General features: G+C 37.8%; 1 protein-coding gene and 1 pseudogene across 1 annotated transcript; one reads left to right on the forward strand and one right to left on the reverse strand.

Moving 5' to 3' along the window:
• Positions 1-10,231: 10,231 nt before the first annotated feature.
• LOC103935014 (scarecrow-like protein 27) lies at positions 10,232-13,520 on the reverse strand. Its single transcript, XM_009344784.3, has one exon. It carries the CDS (start codon positions 13,022-13,024, stop codon positions 10,634-10,636), a length of 2,391 nt encoding a protein of 796 aa, XP_009343059.2. The 5' UTR covers positions 13,025-13,520; the 3' UTR covers positions 10,232-10,633.
• Positions 13,521-13,725: 205 nt separating this feature from the next.
• On the forward strand, positions 13,726-21,905 carry LOC103935020 (annotated as a pseudogene).
• Positions 21,906-22,944: the final 1,039 nt, after the last annotated feature.

The following is a 22,944-nucleotide window of genomic DNA, read 5'->3' on the forward strand; positions in this document are numbered from 1 at the left end:
GACCTCCTCCCTAACATCACCCTCTCTTTTTTCTATGTCACAACCTTAATAATTTTTTTGATTAGAAGTATTATCTCTTATTTGTGTTATTTCTCATTAATTTGGATTTTTTCTGTGAAGAGAAAGGTAATTATATCTCTTATAATTTTTCTTATGAATTTTGTACAAGAGATTGAAAGAAATGTCCTTAATTGGCTAATAGAGATAAACACGAGAACTAAATTGGCCAAATTGAAAACACGGAAACTAAATTGACCATATGGCTATAACACAAGGACCATTTTGACATTTAAGCCAAAAAACAATAAGCATAATCAACATTTGCCCATGGTTTTTCTTCCAAACAAATATTTCTTTAGCGCCAGTTATTGTACTACACAATTTAGGCTATTTCTCTTTATTTGAAATGAAAAAAATCTTAAGATTGAATTTCATGAATGACGAGTTTGATACCAAGTTATCTAATCATATCAAACTCATTATGCAGCTTCGGAAAATTTTTCAATTTGTTAGTGTGAATATATTATCATATTAAAAGAATTTTTTTTGACAGATAAAATTAAAAAAGTACGTCTAAAAGTTGAAAAAGGCAACCTCAATGGATTGGATAGGCTGGACCACCTCCGCACCCAAAACCCTAATAAATAGTGGCTCACAGCAACACTGTGCACCACCACTACAACCTCTATCCCTATGGGCTTGGAGCCATGGGCCTCTCAATTTTAATAAAATATAATTTATAAATATAATTTTATTTGCTTGTCTTCCATAAAAGTTAAACCTACCGCAGAAAATTCAACCCCCAAACCTTCCTTCTCTCTTTCATACGTCTCTTTGACTTGCACCTATTCTACCTTATACGTTATATGGAGGCACATTCTATGCCCTCCCACTTCTCGTGTCCTCCCGTGCCCTCCTGTTTGTATGGTTACGGTTAAGTAACGTCAACATTTTATATTACTATTCATTTTTGTCTTATTATCTCTATTAAAATATATATATATAAAATGTTGACTTGGCTTAACTGTGACCATACAAAACAGGAGGGCACAGGAAGTGGAAGGGTAGAGAATCTGCCTCCACATTATATTCATGTTAAAAACGAAGCGCACTAGAATATGCACTCTTAACAAGTACAAACTTTTGTTTGGACACAATTCTCCCTATGTTATTAGTTCACATGTTATAATAAAAAAATGGTGAATTTATATGTCATGATATAATATAAGGAAAACTAATGAAAATGTCTTGAAAACTTTGAGTTTTAATGATAAGGACAAAATAAAGGGTAAAGTGAATAGTACCAAAATTGACTTTTTAGTGTAAAAATATGATTTTTTGTTAAAGTAAACAGTACCGTGGGCTTTTTGTTAAAACTCCCTATAATACATATACAAACACACACACATTACAAAGGAACTCATGCAACAAAATTGCTATCACGCTGAATACATACTTAGCTGTGTCAAAACAAAAGTTCTCTAAGATCCCAAAATTTGTGTGTGAAAATCAAATGCGACATGTCAGGTTAGGCATGGGAAACGGGTCGTGTTTGCCGTGTTTCGTGTTGTTTTTGTGCAACACCTATTATCTTAACGGATCGTGTCGTGTCATACTCGTTATCTTAACGAGGTCTTTAACAGGTAGAGTCATTTTACCCAATAGGTAAAATAACCCAACCTGTTATGACCTGTTAAGAAAAATATTTTTTTTTCTTAAATTTGCACATACCACATTGCCACATAAATATTACTTCAAAACATGAAAACACATTTGTCGTTAAGTACTACATCTACACTCCAAAATAAGAGCCCAATAAAAAAGCACCAATACACTACTAATCTGCTAAAAAAATCTCAAATATGCAAGGATATGCAAAATCAATGAGTTTTTCTTTTCAAGGTAGCAAAGCCTTTCTCAGAAGTTAAAACATTGTCAATGAAACTTAAAGCTTGCATGTTATTCCTTGTACAAAATCCTTTAATTTTCATCGATTATCATGGGGAAATTGTACTGAAACTTAGGCTTGATCTATTGCCTTTAAGAGTTACGTTGATGATGTTTTCAATAAGGTTTTTCATATTAGAACTCTCTTTCGTATAAACTAAGTATAGAAAATGTGACAACCCGTCCCTAGTTCTACGATTTTATAAATTTTAAAAGAATGAATTTATGCCCAATGCCCTAGAGGTGAAGGTTTTGACTTTCTTTGACCAACATGTAGAGAAATGTATGAATTATTCACTTAGCGCATTTGTGTAGTACTCGTTGGTACGAACGCATAGGCGCAAGCCGTTTGCGAGTCCGGATTATATCGGTATAGTTACGAACGTTTGAAGTTGTAAAACCATAGATTGTGGGAATTATTTAATTTCCACATGTGGGTTAAAGGTTAAATTAGTTCAAATAAAGGGGACTAATCAGATTTTTAGAGAGAGGAAAAGGACCTTAGGAAGGGAGAAAGAAGCTAAAACTTTCCCCCCATTTCGTCAACCCGTGCACCACTAACCCGATTTCGACCCGAGTGAATGCCGGCCAATTCCACCATTTTTTCAAGCGAGTTTCATCCATCCTTCACCTGTAACTTCTTGCACCACCTTCCATCTACCATTTATGCCCAAAAATCAAGGGTTTTAAGGCCCATTTCGAGTATAACTTCACCGGAGAACCCGGGGGTTCTCGTTGGCGTTTCGTCATTCTGGTGAGTATCACCATTCACCATCATCCTTAATCAACTCTCCTTGGACCTAGGAACAAGACCTAATCAGTTGTAAGGGCGTTCGAACATCGAGGAAGTCGAATCGAAGAACACCCATCTTAGGTTTTCCAGCGGGTTTGAGTGAATTTGGGGCTTTTCCCGGCCAAATTGGACTTGGCCACATGCGACATTGGTTCGTGATGTCTCGATATGCATGCTAGGGAGTCGTAGCACAGACCTCAGGTGAGTGGGTCTTTTCCTTTCTATCGTGTGTGTGTGTGTGTGTGTGTGTGTGTGTGTGTATATAATTCCACAAACGTTTGTAAATTGATTATTGCTTATGATTACTGTGAATGCTTTGAAGTACTAATGTGAACTATGAATGACTTGATCCTTGTTTAGGGTACGTAGGAAGTCTAACGAGACGTTGGATGCATCCATACAAGTAGTGAGATTAAATAATTGAGACAATAGCCTTGTTTAGGGAATTGAGTAATGTGAGGGACATTGGTGAAAAATGTGAGATTTAACCTTATGATTTGGTGATTAAATGTTGGTCATAAATCAATGTGTGAAGAATCAAGAATTTGAAGTAAGGAAACGTAAGTAATGATAGTTAATTAAACTAGTGTCTAGTTGGGCTTATCACAAATAATTATTCCCGAAAATAAATAGTTCAGGAGTAGGGCGTTATGGCTTATGCATTTTTATGCCATATTATATACACACACACACACACACACACACACACACACACACACACACACACACACACACACACATATACATATATGTATATGTATATAATTGAAAATGCGATGTCATGGTTGAGTATTAGATTGCATAATGGTATATCCATATGTATATTACCTGTACATAATTATTGTGAATGCTTTGAAGTCCAAAGGTGAACGTAGGACACCCAGGTAAGTTCAGGTTAGTTTATAGTATTAGTTGAAATGATGGAGTTATGGCATGACTACATGTATGTTTTAGGCAACTTCGACCTTGTCGTATAGGTTGCAATGATAGGCAACTCCAACACTATCGTACAAGCTGCCCATGAGTCGTTTATGTTACAATAGATACAGTTAGACCTCATAAACTTGCACCCCGATGTTAGTGCTCCCGCCCATGGCCAGGGCACAGTCTTTCATGTGATATTCACATCTCGCACCTTAGGCTCACCTTGGATCCAAGGTAGGTCCACAGTCCTGTCATACAGACCACTATAGGTGGTTCCGACTTGTAGGTGACCCGCGATTATTCGCACAGTCTTCACGTGATCATAGCACTGAGCGTACTTATTTACACCCAGTCATGTCGCACAGACCACTAGAGGTGGTTCCGACCTGTGTGCAGGGATATGTGACGAGCTATGGGTTCAGCCATATAGTCCACAAGAGGTGGATCCGGCTGACATATTACTTTTAATGGATAAGTCGTAAAGGTCACTATAGTTGACTCCAACTTATGTGCTAGCATTGATTGATGAGATATGGATAAGTCGTACATGTCACTATAGGTGACTTCGACTTATGTGCTAGCATTGGTTGATGAGATATGGATAAGTCGTATAGGTCACTATAGGTGACTCCAACTTATGTGCTAGCATTGGTTGATGAGATATGGGTGCAGTCGTACAAGTCACCATAGGTGATTCCGGCTTGCGTGCTAGTATGGGTTATTAAGCACATGATTAGTTATATTGCTAATGAGATGCTGAGTGGTGGTATACTTCTGGATTTACCGTTAGTATACATTTGATTTCATACTTCTACGTAGTATGATTTTCTGGAAACTATACAGGTTTTACGGCAAAGGGTTACTACCTTTGATAATTGAAATGATTTTGAAAATCTTTGTTTGGCTGCTCACACTTTTTATTTTGCACCCCTCCAGGTTCTAGTAGCAAAGTTCCGTATTGGCGAGGACTTGTGGCACTCCCAGTTCAGGTGGCTCCTTATGATGGTATAATTTTTATCTTACCTCACTGTACTTTCCTTATACTCTGTATCATGTGTGAAATGGATCCATACCCGCTTACCACGCACTTATGTATATAGGCACTTTTAGTTTTAAATTTATTCACATTTTATACATTATCACATTCTATGGATTCGTTACCTTCCAGGTATGGGCCAGCACAGCTCGATTCGGAGTTCTAGAGGACATTCCAGGTCGGGGTGTGTTAGAAAAACCAAATATTATAAACCATTCCAAATTCCAATTATGAGAAGTTTACTAAAATAATTATGAAAAGAAATAAAACAATAGTACTATACCATATAAAAATATATTACCTCCTTTCCAAATTTCTAAATTTAATTGAATATATATATAATTATGTATATATATATATATACGTATAATTATTATAGTATATAATATAATACATGTAATTATATATATATATATATGATTATTTATAAATATATATAATTATTATAGTATTTTTAGGGGTATAAAATTATTAAATTAATATTTTGTTTATCGTGTATCGAGTTACCTACGTATATACATAGACCAACCTGTTATCTTAACAGGTGTTTATTGGGTTATTCGATAACGATCCGATTCGTTATCGTGTCGATCCAATAACCTGTTAATTTTATGTCATTTCGTATTGGATTAACGAATCGTGTCAAAAGTTATCAGGCCTACCTCAAGTGCTTGAATAATTGTTTTAATCAAATGCAAGACCTCAATTCCTTATGCGGCAATTCGCCAATTTTTGTATTTATTCATGCCAGGCGCTCCTTAAAAGTTGTGGCTCGTGGACTAGCCAAAATGACCTTTTATTATGATTTTGAATACTTTATGTTTGATCAACTACCAAATATTATCCGAAATTACTTGATGATTGTACCGTTTCAAAGTATCAATAAAACTATTGTTTCGCTAAAAAACTTATGTTGTTCTAAACTTTGTTATTTACCAAATAGATCTAATATCTCTCATTTACGTTACTAGGCTGTGAATCCAACTTATGAAACAAGAAAATTTATGTTCTAAAATTGTATAACAATAATTTATTATAATGGTGGTGATCTTAACATCACATAGCTTTTCCTTAAATGAATTAAAGATTTGTGAAAAATTTAGGTTCATCGAGACTTATCTAATGACAATGACTATGGGTGTAAAAGCTTTCCACAGTAGGTTAGAAAAAGTGTGATACCAATCATATAGGAATCACTCCTACAATTGGGCTGAAAATTTTAATTATGATATCAATATTGTATCAAGTTCAAATTATCTGATTTTTATATATAAGGGTTAATAATTGGGTGCCACTTGTCATTAAGATGCCCACATAAAAATTAAAAATTAATTTTCTTTCCTTTTTTTTTTTTTTTTAAAAAACAACTTTTCTCTTCCCCCTCCCTCTTCAACTCCTTATCCCTCACACTCCTCCATCTTCACCTTCCCAACCCACCTCCTCCCTCTCCTCCACCATCTTCACCTCCCCTCTCTATTATGTCCCCAGATTAACCTGCACCCAACCCTAATCCCTAAAATTTTATTAGCTCGAATTTTATCCCTAATTTTGGGCATTCCTTGGATTGAGTTTTCACGGAAGGAATCGATTTTGGCAGAGTCGACGAGGACGTTGGAGATGTTGATGAAGTGGGAGTTCTGGGCGTTGAAATGGGTGAGACAAGTGGTGGCGAATTCGCCAGGCAGCTTGTTGTTGAACATGACAACTCCTACACTAGTGCCATAGGCGATAAGGTCACAGGTCTTGAGGGAATTAGAAGAGGACAAAAAGACACGGCTGAGTTGGGAGACCAAGGCGTCTTTGAGAAAGCAGTCGAAGGAGTCGCGCATCTTGGGACTTCTTTGACGATGAGCTGCGAGTGACGGCGTGTTGCGAGGAGATGAGGTGTTGCAGACGAGAGGAGAGGAGGCATCTTGGGATTGGGTTTTTTTGGGATGTAGGGTTTTGGCCGTATCTCTGTTCATTTTAAATTTTTAAACTTTTAAATTTCCACATGGACCTTTAATGGCACGTGGCATCTAGTCATGTCGACATAGACGTCACATCATCAATTAACGGCCGACTTAACAGTCAACTTAATAGATGTATGAGGCTGTTCCAAAATTAAGACTTGAGGTCTAACTCTAAGATGAAAAAAAAAAAACTTATGTATCAAATGTTGAAAACCACAAAATTTAAAAAACTAATGAAAAAGACTTGAAAACTTTAAGTTTTAATGATAAGGACAAAATAATGCGTAAAGTGAATAGTACCAGGATTGACTTTTTAGTGTAAAAATTTAGTTTTTTGTTAAAGTAAACAGTACCGCGAACTTTCGTTAAAACTCTCTTGAAATTAACCCTTTATATATATATATATATATATTTATTTATTTATTTATTGCACTTACACAACCTGCCGTAGATTGACCTAACGTGCACCACTTTAAAATGGAGAGAAATGTACACTCAAACCAATGTGAATGTGACATAATTAACTGGAAAGTGATTGCACTGCAGCAGGACAGCGCGTTAGCTTTAGCTAAAACTAGCCATCTTTATTATTTATGTCTGACAAAAGCTTATAGCCTTCCAATATTAAAGTCTTAATCACACATGTAGGCCCCATTAATTAATTAAATAATAGAAGCAAATAAAATAACTATGTACTAATTGGAAAACCTTGGAAGAATGACAAAATCCTCAGGCACAGACACCTCATTCTTTAAGCCAAATGGAGATAAATAAACGGCTAATTAATTAAAAAGCTTTAAATCTGTAGGGTATTGTCGAGGTTGTTCGCAGGTATTTTAATAGGAGTTCGTTTTCAAAGAAACCGACGTTATCCATTTTTAATTTGCCTTTTAATTATTGTAAGAAAGAAAATTTGATTAATCTTTGTCGTTGTCCACATTGGGGCATGTTCGCCTCAAATATTTTCAGTTCAATTCTTTTAGTTTATTGTGCATGTATTAATTTTCTTTTAGTTTATTAATATAGGTTTAACATAATTATATCATTGCTACTTGATAATATTACTCTTCATTTGTAAGAAAGATGTATTCGGTTCAATTCTCGGTAAAGATAAATTTAAATCACATTATTGCTAATTCATTATAACGCTAAGCCTAATCCTCTTCATTTTAGTGTAGATAATTTTTTTTTTTGTTTTGTTAAAAAAAAACATAATTATATCATTTGGTTCGTAAGTTTTGACCGAATTAGAACTTTCATGAGGAATGTCATCGCTAAAATTGCATAACGTATATGGATCAATGATCTTTTTAAATAACACAGTTCAAATTTTCATCTAAAGTAAAATATTTGAAGAAACAAACAGGGAATGAAAGTTCTAACAGAATTAATATACAAGATTCTAAAGCTCTAATCCGACTAAATTCAAATACCACTGCTCTAATTTTTTTTTTTTTTTCTTTTCCTTCTAAATAATATAAAATTGCGGATTAAACAAAAGCCTTATAAAAACAGAACTGCTTAGGGTGAGTAATGTAATCAAGTGGGTGCTTCAATCAAACATGGCCCATGTGGCTTGATGAGTAGGTGTCCCAAAAAAATAATCAGAAAAAATGGAAAAACTCAGTAGGCAATGAGAGGCTACGAGACAGGGAACTGTGTATAATAATAGCATAAGGAATTGTAACTTAAAAAAATGTCTTAAAAAAGAAGAAAATAAAAACAAAAATTAAAAAAATAAAAGAGGAAAAAAGAAACGTTGCTTTTTAAGGAGAAATTTTTAGGAGTGCCGGGAACACCATGACACATGGTGTTCCCTCACTCATAAAAATTTGATTTGATTTATTTATTTATTTATTTATTCAAAATTTTATGAGTGAGGGAACACCATGTGTCCATGGTGTTCCCTGCACTCCTAAAAATTTTCCCTTTTTAAGGAGGGAGGAGAATGACGCGTTACGTGTTTGGTGCATTACATACAAAAATAATGCAAGACATGAAACATGGTTTGACAAAATTCAATCCAACCATATTATTCGCCTGCCCTTATCATTGTTAAACACATCATAAACTAATGCTGTTTTAAACTCAAATGTGTGCTTCAAAGAGAGGGCTATTCAAACTTGGATACAAAGTGTTTCACCCTATTCTATTCAACTCGGCTAAATCGAGTTCTGTATGTTACCTTTATGTATTTAATTAGCCTGACCAATAAAACTCTGCCCAATCAAATCTAGCATCTAGCAGCTAGATGCTAGATTTGATTGGGCAGAGTTTTATTGGTCAGGCTAATTAAATACATAAAGGTAACATATTGTATAAATAAATATCTATTTATACTTAAAAATACATAATTATATTGGATCATAAATTGAAAAATAAAATAACACATAAATTATAATGTATTTAAACATGTTAAAAACATGGAAAACATGTATATAATGAATGAACATCCAAGTATTCAATAAGTCTCTTACATTTTATTGAAAAATTAAAATGCAAAATAAAAATTATCAATTTTCTGTTTAAGTGAGCGGCGCGATCTAAGCGGGTGCCTAGGTAGATGCCAGACACCTAACACCTATGTTTTTTAATGCATAGGGACTAATTCTAATGGTAGCCAGCCGCCTAACACCTATGCAGGGCCTAGACAATGCTAGGCGGGGATCTTAAGACAAGTGTTAATAAGGACTAACGGATAGTTGGAAACGTTTTTGGAGGTCACGAGTTTAAATCTCATAGACGAGAGTTGTCAACAGAACAAATAGGACCGTCTAACGGGAAACGAGAGAGTTCTAACCTTGACACAATAATGTGATGGAGAAAATAAGCCTCGTACCTGAAACATTGCGTGTTTTTTAGAATTGAGGAACTACTTATACATGGAAGTCCCTTAAACCCTACAAGAAGCATGTGATCAAATGGGCAACTCACCAACCCTACAATTTTATGTTATAATTAAGTACTTAGAAGAAGGACCACATAGAGACATATTAATATATCACTGTAATTCTAGACTCCTAATGACCGAAGCACGACAAACCCGAGGAACAAGCTTTTGATCTCAACCAACTAGGTTAGTTGTTCCAAAATTGCGTTAAATTGCTTCTAGTGACCGGGAATTTGATGGGATCCCTTTAATCCTAGTTACAGCAAGAGGGGCAACAAATACTTCATTAGGATGCTACTAACTGCTAAGCGGAATCACAGAGAACTTACAGGAGCAAAAGAGCGAAAGAAACCCCATGCTAAAAGAATGATAACAAGGTGTTGCTAAGTGGAATCACAGAGAACTACAGGAGCAAAAGAGCGAAAGAAACCCCATGCTAAAAGAATTGTCATGCATGAGATATATGTTTTCAACATGATGCACACAAAAAGGAAATTATAAATCGAACTGGCAAGCACATGAACTGGCAAGCACATGAACTGCTATCTATAAAACCCAGCAGAGAGAATAGTATTCCGGCAATCAATCTCTATGCAAGCGAACTTAATACAGCAAATAAATGAACTACCGTCTATAAAATCCATAGAATTGACAAAGCTGTAATAAGTTATCTAGAAACCCGGGAGACGGATTAAAATCCGGCAAGTTCTTTTCCATTTCTAGATCATTCGTTGTCAAGTACACAACATATCATCACCCTCTTAACCAGAAGAAAATGCAGCTTCCCTCTTAAAACATTTAAGTACCATAGCAGCAATATTCATGTCCAAAATAAATAACAATCTACTAGGCTTGCCTGTTAGATGATTTGTTCTACCGAGAATACTAGTCCGTCTGACTAGATATACAATAAGCAAAGGGGACTCACAAACACGACAATTCATAAGGATTAAGTCATAACAGAGGTGCCAATAACATAGTTCAATATTTATTGACATATTATCAGAGTAGAGTAAGCTGGAACCTCTGCGATAAATTGTGAGGGGCCAAAAACCAACCTCCCCTGCTTGTCAAAATGCTGCTCCTGCTCCTCAGCACCTCCAAGCTGAAGCGGAGATGAGCTCTCGACGCTGCCAGCATAGAACAAGTGACTCTTGACGCTTCTCGACATGGAATCCCCTTGCTGGATTCCTCTTCACCACACATTCCGCCTGAGTTTCAGTGAAGTTACTGAAGGGTACAGGAGTGAAACCGGCGGAGGCAAAGAGTGTTTTCCAAAGGGGCATCTTGTCTGGGGTTCGGAGACGCCCCAGAACAGTGCTCTCAATCTTGGGCTGAAGGAGGAACCTCTCAATCTTGTTCACAGCATCGGAAGTCACATTAACAGCATCAAGTGATTCCAAAAGGTGTATGTACGACTGGAGGGCCTGCAGAATGTGCTGTGGGAATGGGAGGTCACTTCTATCACACCCTCTATCCAAAGATACCACAATTTTGGGAGATAGCTGCTTCACAAAGCGAAGGACATTAGGCAAAGCAGCTGGTTGATTCGAAGTAGACCAAATGGGGAAATTCACAGCAACTGCCTCATTATCGTTGGCTCGAAAAATGGGCAGGGAGTATGAGTTTTGGTCCAGAGAATCAATGTTAACCACTTCAAGATCAAAGCTTATACCAATCTCATTAGCGAATTGTGTCAAATTATCACGCATAAGCCTGAGTTCAACTGGGTGGTGAGTCGAAGGTGAAGCAAAGGCAGTGATTCTGAGTGAAGGGGCAGAAGCACCCCTATTCCTGATAGGAAGCTCCTGCATAAAGGAAGCCCAATGAGCACCAAAACCAATATCGAAATCAACAATGTGAATCTGATCAGCGTCGGAGAGGGCCTCGAGGAGGGCCTGGTTGCAAGTGAAATTGACAAACTGAAGGAGCGGAGAAACTTCGGAGAAGACTTTGTAAGCCCCCATTTTGAAGATGATATCAAATGGGGTCGGAGTTCTCGGTGGTGGAGAGGTGGCAGGATTGTTCATGAGGAGGAGGAGTTGCAAAGCCTCCTTGAAATAGAAAGCAGCCCTCTGAAGGGGCTTTCCAACAGGGGAAAGCTGGTGATTGAGCCGCGCCAATATCCCTTGCGCGTGTGAAAAGTTCCCAGTCCCTACCAGCTCTGCGGCCTTATAGAGCTGGTCGAGCAAAGTATGCCGAAGCTGTTGTTGCTGCTGCTGGTGAGCCATTTCTTCACCATTTCCCAGCACAACCTTCTGTTTCGGCACCATTAACGGCTTCTGCTGAATGCGATGCTGCTGAGGCAGAAACTGCATCCCTTGAGCAAACCCGAATTGCTGCTGCTGCTGCTGTTTTCTCATAAAAAACTCTTGCCCTGGATCATAAAACTGACCCTTTTGGATCTGATGAGTACTCGGGTCTACATTTGTGCCTGAGTTGTGGCGTTTGGGCTGGGACTGAAGCAGGTGGTGCTGTTCTTGCTGGGCATACGCCAGTGGCATGAAAAAGTTCGGATTCTGAGCCACCTGAGGCTGCTGATTCTGGTTGCTCATGAACAGCTGGGGGTTCAGAATCTGCGGCTTCTCGTCCGGGCTTAATTGCTGCTGCCCGTAAACCGCAGGCAAAGATACCGGCAGAGCCAAAGTGTTAGACGAATTCGAGAAAATGGGGTTTTGAATGTTGCAATTGACACTGTTGCTGCCGCCATTGTTGTGCATCAACTCAACATTTGAAACCTTGTAATTTAGCAACCCAAAAGACCCAGAACCCGGAGGAACAAAACCCAGCTTCCCATTGCTGCCTTTGTTACTGCCGTTCCAACCGCCGAACCCGAAATTCGGGTCCGAAACGCCGCCGTTTCCAATTAGGTCGAAATTAGGGCCCTGATCGACGACTCCCAACCCGGCATTGCCGTCGAAATCAAGGGGGCTGTGGTGGTGGTGGTGGTGGTTGTTCCCGCTCTGCAAGAGCTGCTTGAGCCCAAACGACGTGTCGTCCACATCCCCGGCGATCCACCTCAGCGACTGGTCGTGACCCGGAGACGCCGCCGTTTCGGAGAGCATGGTCTCCCAATCCTCCAACCCGCCAAGCCCAAGGCCGCATCTCTGGACTCCTCCTGCCGATCCGGTCACGGCCTCCAAACCCCCACTCGGAATCGACTGGAGCTCGCAGGCCCACTCATCTTTCGACGACGTTGGTCGCACCGCAGGCGGGGTCTCAGCTGCCAGCGGCGTCGATTTGTCGCCGCCACCGCCGCCGTTGTTGAAAGAGGAAGAGAGAGTGGAAGCCGAAGTGGGTGGGCTCGGGCTTCTTCTCATATGAAGAACCGAATTGGGCTCACTGGTCGGAAAGCTGTGGTGGTGGTGGTTGAAAAATCCGTCGTCTTTGTACTTGCTGCAGCTGCTGTCTGTGAAAATTGCCGGCAAACTTGCAGTTGCTATTTCGATGACCCCCTTCCCCTGCTGGAACTGAAAGGGCATCCCTCTCGTAAATTGCACAAATTACGCAGCAAAAAAAAGCTCAAATCTTTGCAAAAATGGCGTCTTCTTTCCAGATTTGTGCAGAAAAATCTCTTTTCAGCTCAAACAAAACAAACCCATTTCGTAAAAATTCATAAAATCAGCTATTTCTTTTCCATCACTGGGAAAGTTGCCTGTTTTCCTGCTCAGTTCCATCATATCTTCCTTTACCATTTGCCACACACAGCTCCATTTCAATACTCTCTCTCTCTCTAACTTTCTCTCTCTACTTTTTTTTCTCTATCTAGAATTTGCAATTGTTAATATTGGTGGTGGAGGTGGTGTTGTTTATTCTGATCTCTTCTTCTATCCTTGTGTCGCAGCAGAGAGTACTCTGTACCCTTCCCTGTTCTGCCATGGATGCGTGCATCATAAAAAAGGTAATAAAGTGTGCTCTCCCTCCTCACCATCCTCTCTCTCTAGTCCCTATCTCTCTCTCTCTCTCTCTACAATTTTTTAATTTTTTTCTCATTTTATTATTATTCCCCTCTCTCTCTCTCTCTCTCTCTCATATTGCTTGCTGGGTTTTTTCTGTCACTTTCGCAATAGTGGTCACGGTGTTGTCTTTACCAAATTTTACAATGGTAAAAATGGGCGCCTGTGCTTTTTGATAGTAGGAGCACTCCCTCCCTCCTCAGATATTAAGATTACATTTATAGGCCATGTCAGATCCTGTCTTGCGTAATTGCCTTTGCATAGATACAGGACAACTATTCATGTTCAAACTCCAATCTATCTATTCTTGTTTCCTTTCGCATATTGATTTAGGCATGGTATGGGGTTGAGGTGATTTAAAAAAAAATTGGTATGAAAAAAAGTTGAAAGAGTTTTTGGTGTTTGGTAAACATCCCAAAATTAGCTTTTTTTTCAAAGTTCCAAATGAAAAAAAGTTAAAAAGTGGAAGCTGCCAATATTGCCATCCTTTCTCCTTTCTTATTTCTCCCAACTCGGCAACTCCACACTGAGCCACCACATCGTCTCGCTGACTTCCTCCACCTATGGCCTCCTCACTCTCGACCCATCGTCGCCTGCACCCACCACTCCGTTTACATTCCCTTCTCGATTCACTTTCAGGTCCATTTTCCCGAGTCCCTTGTCCCAGCCCAAATCTCTAAAGTCCGAACCCAGGTCACTATTGTCCTACCCCAGACCGCTGTCTTCCGACCCAGAAGTCATTAACTCATGGGAGCTTATGGACGAGCTTGATGTCGATAGCTTTAGATTATCACCGCTTCCGCCGCCCAAACCCTTCGTTTTCTTAGACCCAAAAACCCCCTGATAGAGAAAACTCCAACCTGAATCGCGCAATTCTTAAATCTTCATACGAAAGCGTCTTCCAGGTGAATAACAAGAAGGACCCACTTGACCAGTTCGAGAAAATATGCCCACCGGGCAGAGAAAACAAAGTCATTGTCTACACGACGCTACGAGGAGTGCGGCGGACTTTTGAGGAGTGCAACGCGGTCCGAGCAAAGATAGAAGGCCTCAGGGTGAGGATTGTCAAGCATGACGTGTCAATGGATCTTGGGTTCAGAGAAGAGTTGAGTGACTTGATGAAGGGGAAAGGGAAGGAGGCGGCGGTGCCGCCACGGGTGTTTGTGAATAGGAGATATATAGACGGCTCTGAGGAGGTGCTGAAGATTTTGGAGGAGGGTTTGTTGGGTGAGATTCTTGTTAGGTGTCCAAAGAAAAAAGCTGGGTTTGTGTGTGAAGGGTGTGGGGAGGCAAGGTTATTACCAAACACTATCATACTGTTACTTTTTCCAAAATCACTTTTACAAAAAAAGTTTACCAAACACTGCTGCTTATTCTCACAGCACAGCAGAAGCAACTTTTTTTTCAAAGCACATCAATACCAAACCAGCCCTTAGATCTTCAAATCATAAAAATAACTATGCTTCTATCGGGCAATGAATTAAGAGTAAATCGTAGCAATGGTCCTTCAACTTTAATCAAATTGAAGCAATGGTTCCTCAACTAAAAATCCATTAACATTGGTCCCTCAACTTATCAAAATGTGTAGCTATGGTCCTTTTCATTTCGTTAGAATTTTGTCAAAATAAGTTATATTGGAAGGACCATTGTTACAATTGGGGTCCCTCAACTCATCAAAACATGTAGCTATGGTCTTTTTCGTCAACTTTGTTAGAATTTTGTCAAAATGAGTTATGTTGGAAGGAACATTGCTACAATCGGGTTAAAGTTGAGAGACCATTGCTCTAATTGGGTTAAAGTTGAGAAACTATTTCTCCAGTTGGATTAAAGTTGACAGACCAATGATAATGAATTTTTAGTTGAGGGACTATAGCTACACGTTTTGATGAGTTGAGGGACCAATGGTAATAGATTTTTAGTTGAGGGACCATTGCTCTAATTGAGTTAAAGTTAATGAACCATTGCTACAATTTACTCATGAATTAATGCAAACCAGTCTCATAACTTTCTATTTTATTTTAAGGAAAAGTAAATTTATCTAAGAAAGAAATCTCTAATACAACCATTCTCAGTACAATCAAACAGAAAAATATAGAAATGGTGGTGGTGAGAAAATTTGTCTCGCGAAAGATATGTGACCAAGCAATAAAAGAAAAAAAAAACTGGCAAGAAACCTGATGTCGTCAATGATTGTCCTCAGCCGCCAAGGTGTATTACACTTGTTCAAAATGGCATCAATGTAAGCTTGGAATATCTTTCAACACACGTCCTTACAACTTTTGACCTTTGCATATCTTAAAGCATCACAAAGAGCAAGAGCTTCAACAACAGAAATTGTACTTTCTCCAAGATTGCGGGTAGCCAGCCACAATAGGTGAACTGTTAGCATCTCTTATGACAAAACCAGCAACAGCTTTAGGAACCACCACCGAGCCATAAAAATTAATTTTGAGTTTAGGTGCATAAGGTGGCCTCCACTTGATAGTTTGAGATGAATCATGAACATGAGTTGCATTCTAGATATGAATTGATCTTAAATTTTTATTGATGAGGTGATATTGCCTGCCAACTACATTAACAACCATAGGGACCCTAGCATGATTGGCCTTGCAATCACAAAAAACAAGATTATTTCTATCATTCTACACTTGCCAACAAATTCGAAGAGATTTACTTAGATCAGAAAGTTCAAATTCATAATTCGCATTTAGTTGGGATAGCCAAGAAATCAAATTTGAACTCGCATTCACAAGTGTTGGACCATTGGAGATCCACCAAACATCCTAAAGAAGCTGCAATTGACAAAGAGATGTTGTTGATCTTCTTCATCATTATTACAAAAAAGGCAAACAAGGGTAGTATTCAGAAAGAATCTAAGCAATCTTTTTCATCTCATAACTTCTTGAAAAAAAAAAAAAAAAATCTAATTATCTTTCTTTTAAGTTGTGTAATCCTGTCCCTAAATTTCACTATTTAAATTTTATATTTAGTAGTTTCAACGCGTTTATATTTACTGTGTAGAATTTTTTTTAAAATTTGTAAAAAGACTATAATACCCCTCTGAGGCTAAACATAATTCTACATGGACGTATTTGATCCATTCATGTATTTTTTTTCATATTTCTTGGCATATTTGGATAGTACGTGTTGGTATGAACGTGTGGGCATAAGCGGAACGTAATTTGGAATTAGAACGAAGATTTTATGAAACGCAAATACGAAGGTATTTGAGTAATCTTACCCTTTAATTGGACACATTTTTATTTGTCTTTTTATAACCTTATTATGTATGTCGTGTGGGCCCACCCCTCCATAATTCTAGAACTTTCTTCCTTTTTTCTCTCTTTCGAATTCTTTCATCTCTCTCGCCTTCTCTTCTTTGTCCCATGAAACCACACCACATCACCTTCAAATATTGTCGAGTTAATCACCAAACAAGCATCACAGCAGCCTTCCTTTCTTCATAAGCTCGAAGATGAGCTGTGGATCACAAGACAAGGGATTAACGTCCTGAAGCTTTATAACAAGCCGTCTCTTTCTCATTGAATTTCAAACCATTTCCAGTGATCTTTTGGACTCCAAACAGATAAAATCATTTTCTACTCTCCTATAGCTTCATTTTGGTATATGGATCGTGAAATTTGGTGGAGAAATGAGTAGGATTTGGACTTTGAAAATCTTCTAGAAATCTGGCGAGTTTCCCTAGATCTCAGTGACTATGACGACGGAGGGCGACGGACCACGACAGCGACCGAAGAGTGATAGAAGACACGGTAATATTCCTTAGCTCTCAGAATTTTCAGTTAATGAGGTAAGGTATATATCTTGAGGTTTCGTTAGTTTTAATTGAATATTTCGACCGATCTTAAGCGCGCAGCAGTATTTCGGTGCCTAAAACCCAAAATGTTGCCCTGTATCCATTTTGGGCATCCATTTAGCAAAATTCCATTGTTTTAACGTCGTTTTATGGTTGACTGCCACTTAAGCTTGCAATTGGCAGAGATCCAACCGTCGAATCAAAACAAAATTTTAATATGCTGTTTTACAAGCATAGTGAGACCTTAAGGAAGTTACGGATTAGAAATCCGATGTGTGGATCGTCCAAATTGAGTTATGTAGGGTTGTTTACCCTACCTTTGACAATTGACCGACTGTTGACTTTTGGTCAACGTGTCCCGAATCCATCTAGATTGTCTCAAAGGACGTGTACAACGTAAAATTATGTGTTTTATTGATAAAATTCAGAGATAGAACCTGTGATTTGTTTTAGGCGACGAACATATGTGATGCCTCGTTCTTTGTGCTAGGAGTTATAGCACGGACTCCAGGTGAGTAACTTTAATATATGTGATATCAGTAATACCCATGAAATCCCCATGCTAGTATACTTAGGGGATATTGCATTAATTTATACATGTGTTTTATATTAAATTGTTACTTTTAAATTCTACCATATATCTATTTTATGAAATGCGATTTGAAATGAATATTTGAAATGTTTGTAATGTGAGGACTAGTAGAGGACCATTAACCCATTGTCATGGGGAATTTTTGCATCGAACTTGTGCCATGTCTTGTCTCATTGAGCTATTGTAAACTGAGTTCCTTGAATTCGGGGTTTCATTGAGTTGTCCAAAATCGGGTTCCGCTAAGGTTCTGTTGAGTGGTCTAGAATTCTATCCTGTTCAGATTCCGTTGAGTGGTCTAATCCCTTATACTCCGCGATTCTATTGAGTGGTCCAGAATCGTATCCTATTCGGTTCCTTGAGTGGTCCCAAACCTATTTTTTGTTGGATTTCATTGAGTGGTCCAAAATCGCATTCCTTGTCTTGATTAGTTCGTTGATTTCTTTGAATTGGTATAGAATGTGAAAGCTTGGGTGATGTAGGCTTCAGCCAAATTATGTCACACTAGGTCTAGTTTTCAACATATTTATGAATGATATACTTGAAAACCTTTGTAGTTTGATTTAGAAAGGTCGATGGATGTCTATATGACTCATTCAGGATTTATAACGAATTGTTATAATTTTTTGAAGAATGGATTTATATTTAATGTTTATAACTATGATCAATGGATTATTTTATGATTATCACATACGTTGGATTATTGTCACTCACACGAGTTTTGTAGCTATTTGGATTATTGATTTGTCTGAGTCACCATTCCTAATGTGTAGGGGCAGATTGTGTAGGACATAGATCTTAGTTGATATGAGGACCTTTTGGGCTAGCAATGGTAAGGGAGATTGGAGCAATTACGTTATTCTTGTACCTTTCCTCGTATTTCTTTCGACTTTGTTTTGGGCATTAACTTTGTTGTACATTTATTGTATTTGTGATAGAGAACCCACCACCATACTTGTATTTGAGAATTTTAGTATCAATATTACTTTGTGTATATTCTTTGTATTTCCTCGCACCCATGCACCTAAGCGTTACGCGTCAATCCTGGACGTATGTCAATATCAAGATGTGACATAAGTATGAAGGTGAACCAATGTCCTATGCTCAAGAGAATTTTTTTTTTTTCATTTTTTAAATGCATTGATATATTATCTTTATGTTAAAAAATAGACAAATCATAATAATTTAGAGTGTGTGTGGAGCAAAAAATAATCCTAAAAATCCACAAGGTGACACGCAGACTTTTATTCAAGAAAGACAAGATTTCCCACCTTAAATGGGCAGGGCTCTCAAGTATTCTCATGTGCAACTCAGCTTCCCTGGAAGTTCAAGCAGCAGATTATGATTGCTCAAAGCTCCGTTGCTCGTGGTGTCGAAAAGTCAAAGGTATAAAAGATAAGGGATTAATTACCAAATTTTATCTGTAATACAATCCTAAAGGAAGATCAATATATCAAGTAAGAATCCCTACCACAATAAAATAGGGATATTCCCATCATCATTCCAAGATATTATCTCCTAATTAATATCTTGGAAATATCATTTCCTTTCACATCCTACTAATAACATTACTTAACTAATAGGAAGCCGATATACGTAGGGCAAAACCCTACCCCATGGCCGGCCACTACATCACATATATACCCTCATCTCCACCAAACTTTGGTAAGATTTTCGCTAACATAAAACCCTAAACACTCACTTTATTCAGAGTTACTAGGCATCAGAGATCCATTGGCCCCCATCCCCCTCACTTATCATGGGTGCGTGAGACTTTGGTCTCTAATCAAAGATGTTGATTGTTTTGTAGATACATTTTTGTCGAGATCGAACAAGGTGGAAATTGACTACCACAATGTGTTTACGAAACTGGAATGGAATAGCAAGAAACAGAATCACACTTTTTTCGAAGCATTCGGCTGAAGGTCCAAAAACCAAAAAATAGCCTGATTTGACAAAAAATTGATCTCCAACTGAAGGGTGAGCTATAATTTTATGGAGTTCATCAGGTTATTATTTGGTTAAAGTGGCATCAGGCTAGCCAAATGTAGCCCCTCTCTTAGCCAATTTTTTGAAGCCCAGCTTCTCAATTGCAATAATTGATTCAAGTTCAACGGCTAGATTAAAAACATAGAAAGATAGTTTAATTAAATTAACTAATAAATTTAAGTATAAACTACAATTAATAATAAATTTAAGTATAAACTTAAAACTAATAGATTATTGAGGGGTCTATGTTTAGCCCATTCGGTTAAAGATGGTATATGAGTATGGCCTAACATTATTTTTTTTTAAATAATATTTTGCAAGGCTATAATTCTGGACGAGACTATATTTAGCCATTTCGGTTGAAGATGGCCAAACATTTTAGGATTAATAAAGAAGATGGGGTCCCTAAATCTCTCGAAATTGGATCCCCTAGATGGAGGTGGTATTTCAATTCGAGGGAGAAGGCTATTCCAGGGATCAAACTTTTCTACCCAAATTACCTGGTATCTTTTGCCTTCAGCCCTTGCTCCCTTTTCGTATCTATTTCTCTTTTTCCCTAGTCTGCCGACTCCCTTGCACATTCACCTATTGAATCTCGTCCATCGGCGATGACGAGCCTTAAGCTGCATGGGTTCTTGATGATTTTGTACCAATATGGGTTTCAGAGATTAAGTTGGTGATGAATGGGTTGTTGTTAGTGAAGACCATATTTGAAACTTGTTCAGTGGTGCATCTGGCATTGCAACGACACTCTGGCATCTAGAACTGAACCTACAGTGGTGTGGTGGAATTACTGCTATGGTGGTTGTGGGGTATATTGCAGTGGTTTTGTGGTTGGAGAGAGAGGGATAAGGGATTTGGATCCTTTCTTGAGCTCAGCATCTTGAGCCTACTGAGCAAATCACATTGTAGCCGTGTGATTTGCTCGGTAGGCTTAGGATGCTGAGCTCAGGAGAGGATCCAAATCCAGGGATGAGAAGTAAATGGAAAAAAGAGATGGTGAAGTTGAAAATAGTTGGGGATGAGTGCGATGCGGACTTTATGAAAGAAAGAAATTGAGGGATAGGGAAGAAGATTCGAGTAGAGAGATTTGATGGGGTTTTTTCTTTTTTAATTTCTTTTTATCTTAACTACCAAATATCCTTTTAGCATTAAAAAAAAAAAAACCATACAAAAAAAATTTAAGCTTTCTCAAATATTTAAAAAAAAAAAAAAGAATCAAAATTTTACTAAAAATACAAAAAAAAAAAAAAAAGTTAGAATATGGGCGTTTTGGTAGTAATATTAGATTTCATTTCGATTCATATATTTTAGTAAACAACTTATATGGATAAATATGATTTTTACTCCGCTTCTAAGAAATTTTAGTAAACAGTTTCATTAGTAATCTGATTCTGATTTCAACTCATACCAACTCCTTCTTAATTCAATTACACTCATTCTGATTACAAATTAGTAAATGATCTATTAGTATTGGTGATAGTATCAATTAGTTTGCTTTTTCTTTCTAACACTGTATCAAACACAAATTCACTAACAAAAATAGTAAGGAAACACTATTTGAATACAAGCAGCGGCAACTTCAAAAAAAAAAAATTGCAAAAAAAAAAAAAATTGGTGACCTCTACAATAGATACCAATTATATTAGAGGTACGCACTAGTTCACCATAACAGCAACTCTAGCCCTCCCTCTAATAGCTGGGCAACAACCCATTTTTTCCCCTCCCCCAAAAACCCAGTCCACCCCATGTAATCCGCTGGGCATTGGGGGATGGCAGCAACATGCCCAGCAGAAAATTGGCTAACCCAATGCCTGGCCTACTTGACGCCAGGCTAACGTCAGCCACGTGAATGATATTTTTTTTTTGTTTGTGCTAGGTACGTGGGAAACATGCGCTTGGGCGCGTGCTCTGGACAGTGCGTAGAAGGGAGGGCTCGTGCTGCAGGCGCACTAAGGGACGCAAGACTTTGCGCTATGTCGCTCGGTGAAGGTCGTTGGATTTTCAAATAGTAAAAGAACTTTGAAATTCAACCTAAATGGCTAGTGATGTGGCAAAATATGGGCCACTCGATTTCTAGATCAATGGTCCAGGGTTTTTGGCCTTAAAAAATGTCATAAAACCATTGGCCATGTGTCCAATTTTGGGCTGTTGGATTTCAATCTTTTTGAAATCCATCGGTCCAGATTAATTAACTTAATAAAAATTTATAAAAAAATTATAAAAATTGTTTAAAAATACAGAAAAAAATAAAATGAAATTTTTTATAAGTACCTAATCATCATCTTCCACCTACACCACGTGTCAATGTTTTCAACCAAAATTTTCATATACTTTTTGTTTGAAAAAAAAAGGCTGGTGAAACACGTTCAAATTGGCCAGTCGTCGAAGATGTTACGTTATGTGAATCTTGGGTTCAACCAAACTTTTCATATACTTTAGTACTTTATGTAATTTTGTATTTATTAAATTTGGTACTTTATTTAAAATAAGAGCATATTTATTCAAACAAAATAAAATTACAAAAACACACAAAGTAAATTTTAAAAAATATAACAAATAAACTTACAAAATACAACAAATAAAATTACAAAGACACACCAAATATAATTACAAAAACACCAAATAAACTAAGAACTTTATTCTTGCACCACAAGCTTGTTTTAAGTTTCTTCACCTTGTTTGAACCCCCATAAGTGCTCAATCAAGTCACTTTGATGACTTAAGTGCATTTATGGAGTTTTCATTGAAGTATACAGTTCAATGACCCTATGATTGTAACGTCCATTCCTTTCCAATGGCTCGTGTTGCATAGGGTCTTTGATGCCTTCATGAGCACAATGTATACTTGTTCTGTAATTGTTGAGCATGTCCGATTCAAATCCATCGATGGCATCATAATCATACTCATCTTCCACAATCATGTTGTGGAGAATGATACCAGTCATCATGATGGATCGAAGTGCCTCTACATCAAACAATTTGGCAGCACCTTTGACAATCGCCCAACGAGCTTGGAGGATACCAAAACAACACTCCACATCTTTCCTA

This window comes from the organism of the source record quoted next, unplaced genomic scaffold (genome assembly GCF_019419815.1).
Source record: "Pyrus x bretschneideri cultivar Hongxiangsu unplaced genomic scaffold, Pyrus_bretschneideri_v1 Contig34, whole genome shotgun sequence".
Classification (NCBI taxonomy): Eukaryota; Viridiplantae; Streptophyta; class Magnoliopsida; order Rosales; family Rosaceae; genus Pyrus; species Pyrus x bretschneideri.